The 10,175-nt window shown below is 37.8% G+C and overlaps 2 protein-coding genes across 2 annotated transcripts; both read right to left on the bottom strand.

The window, feature by feature from the left end:
• Positions 1 to 1,361: 1,361 nt before the first annotated feature.
• LOC111463841 (UDP-glycosyltransferase 74F2-like) lies at positions 1,362 to 3,470 on the bottom strand. Its single transcript, XM_023107781.1, has 2 exons — positions 2,739 to 3,470; positions 1,362 to 2,227 (listed from the first exon to the last, which is right to left on the bottom strand). Exons 1-2 carry the CDS (start codon positions 3,372 to 3,374, stop codon positions 1,493 to 1,495), a joined length of 1,371 nt encoding a protein of 456 aa, XP_022963549.1. The 5' UTR covers positions 3,375 to 3,470; the 3' UTR covers positions 1,362 to 1,492.
• Positions 3,471 to 6,894: 3,424 nt separating this feature from the next.
• On the bottom strand, positions 6,895 to 9,587 carry LOC111463788 (UDP-glycosyltransferase 74F2-like). Its single transcript, XM_023107692.1, has 2 exons — positions 8,899 to 9,587; positions 6,895 to 7,751 (listed from the first exon to the last, which is right to left on the bottom strand). Exons 1-2 carry the CDS (start codon positions 9,544 to 9,546, stop codon positions 7,014 to 7,016), a joined length of 1,386 nt encoding a protein of 461 aa, XP_022963460.1. The 5' UTR covers positions 9,547 to 9,587; the 3' UTR covers positions 6,895 to 7,013.
• Positions 9,588 to 10,175: the final 588 nt, after the last annotated feature.

Below are 10,175 nucleotides of genomic sequence, written 5' to 3'. Positions count from 1 at the left end.
CTGTCCAAGAAAATGCCACATAACTGCCCTTTGTAAAAAAAAAAAATGTCACCCGCCAAAATTAATGGAGTGCAAAGTACAGACTGGAGAGATGCAGAGATAGTATTCCTGGAGAGTGCAAAAAATGCCATTAAAATAGTATTCTTGGAGACTGCAAAAAATTTCATCAAAATACTTGCCTCATCCATCCTTATCACTTCGGTCTGAATCCGAGAGATGAGAAGGAGAGACCGACGAGAAGGCGTGACAACCCAACCCAACCCAACTAAAAAAATTTCACAATTCAATCCAACTAAAAAATTTTCACAATCCAACCCAACCCTCTATTTTTGGGTTGGGTTGGGTTACAGTTATTCCAATTTTTTTTTTTAATTTAAAAAAACTCTCCTTAAAAAAATGCCACATAACTAACATCGGTCAAAGAAAATGTCACGTAACCAACCTCCGTAAAAAACAATGTCACATAACTGCCTTTTGTAAAAAAAAAAAATGTCACCTGCCATAATTATGGAGTGCAGAGCACAGACTGGAGAGATGCAAGTCAGTATTCCTTGGAGAGTGTAAAAAATGCCATCAAAATACTTCTCATCCACAACATTTCAGTTTTACTAAATCAAAATTTCCTTATCACTTCAGTCTGAATCCGAGAGATCGAGAGATGAGAAGGAGTGACCAACGATGAGAAGGAGTGACAACCCGACCCAACTAAAAAATTTTCTCAACTCAACTCAATCCGGTCCAAAAAGTTTCACAACCCAACCCAACCCTCTCTTTTTGGGTTGGGTTAAGGGTGTTCCAGTTTTTTTTTTTTTTAATTTAAAAAACTCTCCTTAAAAAAATGTCACATAACTAACCTCGGACAAAAACAATCGTTTGGTTGGGGTTGTTGAGCTTTTTTATTTTTTATTTTTTTTTAAATGTTTTCGGGTTGGGTCAAGTTGACCCAATCAATTTCTTTTAAAACCCAAACCGGATCGAGTTCAAAAATTTGAACCCAACCCAACCCAAACCCGACATCCAATTCAACCCAACCCACCCTTATAATTCGGGTTGGATCGGGTTGAGTTCTCGAGTTGGTGTACACCCCGCACCACTCTTCCTAACTGTGCTTTCTTTTCCTCACTTGCTAACCATCCAATCAACACCCAACCCTCCATCAACCTAGCAATTTAGAGTAACTATATGCATCAACTTACACAAAGCGTGTCGTTTTTGCCACACAAGCAACTAGAGTTCGACTTCAACGAGCAAGATCAAACTAATACTGACCAAGGATATGTAGTGACTTCAGCTTACACCAACAAGGTAAGTGATCTTACTATTAGAACGTCTTCGACCTAGGTTAAATGAATTGAATGTTACATGAACTAATGATGACTTCGTATCGTATTTTCCAACCGAATTGTTTTCAACTACATGCATAATAATCTAAATACATTTTGGACACCAATGTTGAATGACAAAGACATAGACAAACATAATTAAAAATCTATTAATCAGCTGATATCTTCTCCCTCAAGCTGGAAACGAGTTGATCAATGTTCTTCATAGAGCTGCCACCTTGTTGAAGAGCTTCCAAGCCAAGCTGTTTCCATTTCAAAGCATTTTGTTTGAATTCAATGGCTCTATCTCCCTCCATCACTGTTCTTAAACAAGCTTTGATCTCATCTTTCCTCACAATCCCATCCTCACCCACCTTCACTCTCACTCCCACCTTCCAAACATCCTTCACATACTTAGCGATCGTTGGCTGATCGGTCCATTGCGGCATGGCCAACATCGGCACGCCCAAGCACAAGGCCTCAAGCGTCGAGTTCCAACCACAGTGCGTGAAGAAGCAACCAATTGCTTTATTCGAAAGCACTTCTAGTTGGGAGCACCACTTCAATGTTAGTCCCTTTTCGGGCGCGAAGCCTTTAGGAAGTTTTGCTTCTTCTGATGCCCTAATCACCCAGATGAAGTAGTAGTTACTTTCGACTAATCCACTAGCAAACTCTGCCATTTGAGTTATACTTAAGTTGGCCATGCTGCCAAATGACACGTAAACAACCGAGCCATTTGGTTTGGTTTCTAGCCATGTTCTTGTTAAATATGCCTCATCTGCTTCGACTTTGAAGAGATCCAACTCGTATTTCTTGTCGTTTTCATTAGGATTCCCTAGGTAGAAAGATGGAATAGTTGGCCCTATTGTTAGTGTTGGACCAAATTTCGATAGTTCGTGTCCTTCCTGTAACATTCTAAACTTAATGATTAATATTGCTAATAGAACCTCAATAGTGTTAATATACATTAAAAAAACATTAATGAGTTGGTTTTGAACTTCGATCAAACCACACCAAAATAGATAACCAAAACATAATGAAATAGCCACAAAACACACAGTAATACCGGTAATGCTCTATAATTAATAACTTCTCATAGAAATGCTCTACGATTAATAACTTCTCAATGCATGACTGTCACATCCCCTAATTCCAATGTTCGGTTTTGAACAAGTCGAGTTTAGTTAGCTCTTTAGTGTTGACCAATTTTTGATAGTTCATCCTGTTCCTATAATATATATTAAAAAAATTATTTTTTTTTCCAATGAATGGTTAGGCCTCTTGGCTCTAATTTGACAAAATAATGCTATTACTATTACGCTTTACTTAAAAAAATATACAATACGACCAACAATATTTGAAATAATATATAATTTTAATTTTGAATTACTGTGGATAAGAGACAAAAACAAGAACCTCAGCCTCAAATTCATGGATAGAGTTGACTAGGATCCAATCAGCTCCCTCTGTGTTGGACCACTGATTCAACACCAATTGGAAATACTGTGGGTAGCAATCAGGAGCTGAGAAGAAGGACGGCAAATCCTGCAGCTGAAGCGGCGGCAGCCCCGGGATAGTCACCGGCGATGAGGGCAGACTCAGCAACCCCACGTGCGAACAATAGTAAATAAAGTTGACGGAGCAAGGCTGAGTGAAGAACGCCGCCACCATAAGGCCGAAGCCCTTGGCGACGTCGAGAGCCCAAGGCATGAACGAGTCGTACACGACACCGTGGATTGGGTGATTGGAGCTTTGGCGGCGGCGTATGAGGTCTATTAGGGTTTTGGTGCCGTTTGTTTTGATTTGAAAGAGATAGTCGTCGATAGTTCTCGCTGCAGCGAACCCAGCGTCGTCGAAGCCATCGGAGATGGTGTCCCACTCGAACGAGGTGGTCGTCGATGGTTTGAAAGTGTTGAAGATGAAGGTGGTAAGGGCTACCGTGGTATGAATTCCTTTGGAGGATAAGGTGTTGGAGAATTGGAGCATAGGGTTTACATGGCCTTGGGATGGATAGGGAATTACCAATACATGGGGTTTCTTTGTTCTCTCCATCTCTCTCTCTCAAATGAACAAATGGAATCAACGAGTTAGACCCACCATCAAATTGAGAATATCTAACCTTAAAAAGAAGAATAATTCGTGTCCAAATCTATGTTCACCCTGTTTAGAGCACTTCTACGAGCCTAGCTTGCCACGTTGTGCTCACTCCTCTCGTATCACTTTCATCTTCTTAATTAATTGATCGGTAAGACTACTCTCGAGCTTTACTTCTGTTGGATGATGAAAGTTCCACATCGGCTAATTTAGGGAATAATCATGGGTTTATAATAAAAAAATACTCTCTCCATTGTTATGAGACTTTTGGGATTTCCAAAGCAAAGCCATGAGAGCTTATATTCAAGGTGGACAATATCATACCAATGTGGAGAGTCGTGTTCATCTAACAGCTTCCACCCACAAAGCTAAACTAACTCACAATTTCACGGTCCAATCCGATACACGTGATGCACATGTAAAGTTCTCAATTAATCTTTGGGTTCATTTCTCTACGAAATTAATTAGATCAACCCTAGAGTCTACTGATTGATCCTTGAGCTTCCATTACGTTTTTGGACAACCTTAACTAAATCAAACGTAGAGTCAACCGATCCTTCAGCTTCCACTACTTTTCTAGATAATGTTAACTGGATCAACTAAGAAGCTTATCGATCTTTCAGCTTCCACTACGTTTTACTTTGCTTAGATTTCTTGAGATTGCTTCGAATGAAAAACTTAAGAGGATTTTTAGGGAAGGCTAACCGTGTAAACCAAGAATTAGAATTTTCAAAGTGAATAAGATGAAGAAAGCGACACGAGGATGTATTGCAACTTTTCTTGAATGGTTAGAAGGTGTAGCAAGTTTCTTGAAATATATGAACAACCCATGGAAAACGAAGGTGTACCAACTTTTCTTCTTGATGGGATTGGTGGACACTAATAGATAAAGATATGGAAATCAAGACTTCTAACGATTATAGTGGATGTAGGTGTATGTGTCAGAGGATAGACATGATGTGCGTTCAAGAAATTCAAAAAACTCGTTGAATAAGGGTCTTATCACAAGTTAAAGTTTTTGGGAAGAAGAAGGTATCAAGCATCAACTCATCTAACCATACACTCCACAAAAAACGGTGGGATCGAACAAAGAAACCACACCATAATGAACACCGCAATAAATTTACTCGAGCATGCAAGTCCTAATGATTTTCTAGGGCGTGGCAATACGACATGTGGTTTATTTTCTAAATTATTTACCGACAAAGACGTTGTACACTGACACCTCCTATCAAACATGATTTGATAAGACACCTCACCTCAAGTATCTAAGAGTCTATGATTGTACACACATGTTACGACAAAGTCAAATATCAAAAAGCTTGATGACAAAAGCCAAAAGATGTATTTTGGCACAGAGGATGAGACCATGACACACAGGTTATATGATCTACAATATAAAAAAATTCATGTAAGTAGAAATATCGTATTTGAAAAAGAGAAGTGAGATTGGTGCAGCGCCGATGAAGAAAAACAGACTGTTATAGAGTTTACTCTTCTAGGATAAGATATAGACGCGACTGACCTAGAAAGTACACCGACAGCGACATCAATAAATCAACACATTTTATCACTAGTAACACCGAAAGACGTGAAGAATTCTCTAGAACAAGAGAACTCAGAGTACATGTGGATCCACAATAGAGGATAGACAAAAGAAGTTATGTTCTCTTGCTGAAATTTATGCAAATACCTTTGAAGAACAATTGAATCCCAATGAGTTAGTGTTACTCGCACCCGAAGAACCAACAACTTACCGTGAGACAATTAAATTTTTAAAAATTAATAATCTAATAAACATAAAATTTGAATTCTTTACAAATGAAAAATGGTTTGATAATTTGATTTCAATAAATAAAATTATTTAGGAAAGAAGGTGATTGGAAAGTTGGAGAAGGGTAAAATAGACCTTTCCTTTCAGCTCATTAAGTGTCTTTTGTCCTTATGCTCCTCTTTCACAATCAATTCTCCGACACATTTGCCATCAACATGGACTTTTTTGTCCAATAAATTTGAAATTTGTTTTTTTTATTATATGTATTTAAGTTTCAAACTAATTAACAAAAATGCTTTAACATTTTTTTTTATTACTAAGTTGTATTATAATTGTAACCACCAAAATATACCAAGTTGTACTATAGTTTTAACCAAAGTGTAAAAAAATTTATAAATTCTTGAATAATTTTCCCAAAAAAAAAAAAAAAATAGTAAAAAAAAAAAAAACGGTCAAAATTCATGAATTTAACGAAATATTCATTTTTCCCGATAATTTATCATGGTACATGTACTTTTCTGAAGCTAAAACTTGTTAAACGTTAAACTTAAGCTAATAAAATTGATATAACTTAATAATTTTAGAAGTAATGATGCTCATATGACTCGGTAACTCAATCAACTTAGACTACCTAACCCGAACCATAAAGGTTATTGTTAAGTTAAGTTAGAATTTTTTCGATTTGGGTTAGATTGCATTCTTTGAAAAATGAAGATTTAGTTTGATTTGCCAGTTGGGCTGCATTGACGAGATCCAACGGTGAAAAACTACCAAAAAAAAAACTACCCAAAAAAAACTACCCAGAAGTCTAAGGACCTTTAGTACCCTACCTTTCCCTCGGGGTAGAATCACGTCAGGGACTATAAGGTTTCATGAGGCTAATCTTGAGCCGCCATTCAAGCACGAATACCCTTCGTTTAAGAGAATACTTTTTGTATAGAAATCTCAATTCCTGGATCTTCCATTTCACTAATTTCTTGAGAAACGAAATTTTTTTATCAGGTCAAGAATGATACCTTTAAAAAAATCAAGAATATGAAACGACTTGTAAATATAAAAGATTTTATAAAATTTTAGTTATCAATATAACTCTATTCAAGTTGATCAACCCAACTAATTGAAATTTTTTGAATTTCTACTTTGGTTCAGATCATCAACCCAACTGAAATTTATGACTTTGTTCATGTCATCAACCCAACTAATTCGAAATTTCTGAATTTCTGGTTCAAAATTTCTACGAAATTTCGGTATCGGGTCATCAACCTAACTAATCCAAAATTTCTGAATTCTGGTTCTATCCAAGTCATCAACCCAACTAATCTAAAATTTCTGAATTTATCAGGTTATCAACCCAACTAATCTGAAAATTTTGAATTTCTAGATCTGTTCAGGTCATCAACCCAACTAATTTGAAATTTCTAAATTTCTACCGAGCCCAACTAATCTGAAATTTTTAAATTTCTAGCTCGAAATTATGGCTCTGTTCAGGTCATCAACCTAACTAATTTGAAATTTCTGAATTTCTAGCTTGAGAAATTTCTGGTTCCCAACTAATCTGAAATTTTTAGTATTTGTGGTTCTGTTCAAGTCATCAACCCAGTCAATCCAAAATTTTTGTAACGCAGCTTAATCTAACCAGTGTACAACCCGTGAATCGACTTTCTTAAGGTATAATTATTTTGTTACTAGTTACTACTAAAACAAAGGGCTAAGATTAAGATATTTATTAAGATATAAGACAACTCCTCGAAATATTAGAAAGAAGCATTACAAAATATAGAAACTTTTAAAGCAAAAACAAAGTAAATAGACGCTAATATGCCTTAAACAACCGCTATTTTATCCATCACACCGGCAATAAATTCTTCGATGTGGTTCGAGGAACTGCCACCTTGTTGAAGAGCTTCCAACCCAAGCTGCTTCCATTTCAAAGCATTTTGTTTGAATTCAATGGCTCTATCTCCCTCCATCACTGCCTCTATACAAGCTTTGATCTCTTCCTTCCTCACAATCCCATCCTCTCCCACCTTCACTCTCACGCCCACCTTCCACACATCGGCTACGTACTTCCCCGTCGTCGGCTGGTCGGTCCATTGCGGCATCGCCACCATCGGCACGCCCAAGCACAACGACTCCAGCGTCGAGTTCCAACCGCTATGTGTAAAGAAGCTTCCAATTGCTTCGCTCGAAAGCACTTCTAGTTGGGAGCTCCATCGTAAGATCAAACCCTTCTCTGGTGCGAATCCCTTTGGAAGCTTTTCCTCTTCGGAGGCCCTAACTACCCATATGAAGTAGTAGTTGCTTTCGATTAGCCCGGCTGCTAGTTCCGCCATTTGGGTTGTGTTTAGCTTCGCCATGCTACCAAATGAGACGTAAATGACTGAGCTTTTTGGTTTGGTTTTTAGCCATGTTCTTGTTGATGATGCCTCCTTTGGCTCGATTGTGAACAGATCTAACTCGTATTTCTTGTCGTTTACGTTGTTTTTGTCAATGTAGAAAGATGGAATCGTTGGACCTATTGTTAACAATTTTGGGCCGATTTTTGACATTTCATCCGTTTCCTGTGAAAAAATTTAAACTTCATCAAATAATTCAGATCCGTACGTTCAAAATGAATAATTTCATGACAAAATTTATTGGGGTGAATTATTTATGATCAATACTTAAATTTCATTCAATTAAAAAATGGAGCCGTTGGACCAAACCAAGGAGGCTCAATAAACAATGTTGGATTGTTTCAAAAGAAATATTAAAAAAAAGTAACCAATATTGTCCGCTTCATTAATTATTAAAAGTGGTGTATACGAGATCTCGTTTGAAAAAGTCTTCTAGACCAACTTAAAATTTTTAGTGTGTTAAATTGATAACTCGAATAACTTAAATAGAATTCATAAATTAACCTAATTCAATATTTTTTAGTTGGGTTATCAAGCTTTTTCTCTATTGTATATAGGGTTGTAATCTTAGTTGGTCACGTAACCCTACCAGCTATTGTCTTATTTGAGTTTTTCCTTTCGAGCTTTTCTTTAAGATTTTTAAAACGTGTCTGTTAGAGATGTTCTCTCTTTTAAGCTTTCCCACAGGTTTTTCAAACGTGTCTACTAGGAAGATTTTCCAATTCAAGCTTCCCTACAAAGTTTTTAAAACGTGTCTGTTAGGGAGATTTTCCCTTTCCAGCTTCCCCTCAAGGTTTTTAAAACGTGTCTACTAGGGAAATTTTCCCTTTTCGAGCTTACCTCACAAGGTTTTTAAAACGTGTTTACTAGGGAAATTTTCCCTTTTGAGCTTCACCACAAGGTTTTTAAAACGTGTTTGCTAAGGAGATTTTCCCTTTCGAACTTCCCCTCAAGGTTTTTAAAATGTGTCTACTAGGGAGATTTTCCGTTTCGAGCTTCCCCTCAAGGTTTTTAAAACGTGTATGCTAAAAAGATTTTCCCTCTCGAGCTTCCCCTCAAGAATTTTAAAACGTGTCTACTAGTAACTGATCTCTACACGCTTACAAAGAATAAGAATATTTGGATCCCATCCCTAACCCAAGTGGGATATCTCACAATACCCATCCATAAATCAATTCAAATTTTCGATTTTATCAAATCCAATCGATCTTCTACGACTTGAGTTAAATTATATCAATACCCACCGATTAAAAATCATCTAAAACATTTAAAAAACAACGAAACAAAGAAACACGAGAAGAGAGAATAATACCAGAGGTTCAAACTCCCTAACCGAGTTGACAAGAATATAGTCGGCTCCCTGAATATTGGGCATCTGATTCAACAGCAAATACAAATACTGAGGGTAAGAATCCGGCACATAGATGAACGACGGCATATCCGGCGGCATAAGCGGCGGCAGGCTAGGCAGGCACACAGGATACGACCCTTCAGCCACCGGCAACCTAAGCAGCCCTTTATCAACATAGTAATAAATAAGGTTAACAGAGCAAGGCATAGTAAAAAACGTAGCCGCCACAAGCCCAAACCCTTTGGCAACATCCAGCGCCCACGGCATGAGCGCATCATACACTATAGCGTCAATGGGCCGCCCGGAGTCCCGGTGGCGCTGGATGAGCTCCGTCAGAGTCCTCGACCCAGCCGCCTTGAATGTCTCGAGGTAGTGCTCAATGCCGGTGGCTGCAGCGAACCCACCATCGTCGAAGCCGTCGGAGATGGTGTCCCAGTGGATGGAGCCGTCGTGGGGCTTGAAGGTGTTGAAAATGAAGGCGGTGACGGCGACGGTGGTGGTGACTCCTTTGGAGGCCAAGGACTTGCAGAATTGGAGCATGGGGTTCACGTGACCTTGGGTGGGGTATGTCAGTACGAGCACATGGAGGTTCTTTGGTTCTGAACCCATTATTGGCTGTGGGGTTTTGTGCTGTTCTTTGTGGGTGTGTTTGTAAGTATATATATAGAAGTTTTATATACCTACCACCTTTTTAATTTAATTTAATAATAATAATCATTAATATTTTATTTTATCTTTTTAAATCACCACGTGGTACGACAACAGGTGAACACGTAATTAAAAGTTTAAAGATTCAGTTTAGGGTCTGTTCTTGCTTATCGTTTTTCGAAGAACTCTTTGAATCTTTGAATTTCGAGCCAAATTTCCATATGAAATTAGTGGAGGATTCCGAGATGAATACATTAAGATATTAGGTCTCAACTTGCAGAGATTGGTCTCGGATCGGAAGAAAATATTCAAGAACTTACCTTGTAGGTTTCTCTCGGTTCTTGACGGAGAACGATATGTTGGTCTCTTGAGCCTCTCTATCCTTTTAAGGGGTTTATTCTTGAACAACTTGGAATTGGGCCTCCCTTCTTTTCACACTATTACAAATGCAAAAATGAAAATAATGGGTAAAATTGGATTCAATTGTCAACGGCTCGTATCGTAAATAGGATTGACTACGGATTTGAGCCATAGCACACGGTTTCATAAAACCGTACAATTTTTTCGATCTATATAAAGCACGTTTTACA

This window comes from Cucurbita moschata, unplaced genomic scaffold (genome assembly GCF_002738365.1).
Source record: "Cucurbita moschata cultivar Rifu unplaced genomic scaffold, Cmos_1.0 Cmo_Scf00029, whole genome shotgun sequence".
Taxonomy (NCBI): domain Eukaryota; kingdom Viridiplantae; phylum Streptophyta; class Magnoliopsida; order Cucurbitales; family Cucurbitaceae; genus Cucurbita; species Cucurbita moschata.
Note: the sequence above shows the minus strand (reverse complement) of the source record. Positions and strands in the feature narration are given on the sequence as shown.

Excerpts from the sequence above, each read along its gene's own strand:
- LOC111463841 (XM_023107781.1), bottom strand. The coding sequence starts at position 3,374 with ATGGAGAGAACAAAGAAACCCCATGTATTGGTAATTCCCTATCCATCC. Across the intron at positions 2,228-2,738 it reads TCCATGAATTTGAGGCTGAG|GAAGGACACGAACTATCGAA; the intron begins GTTCTTGTTTTT and ends AGAATGTTACAG.
- LOC111463788 (XM_023107692.1), bottom strand. The coding sequence starts at position 9,546 with ATGGGTTCAGAACCAAAGAACCTCCATGTGCTCGTACTGACATACCCC. Across the intron at positions 7,752-8,898 it reads TTAGGGAGTTTGAACCTCTG|GAAACGGATGAAATGTCAAA; the intron begins GTATTATTCTCT and ends ATTTTTTCACAG.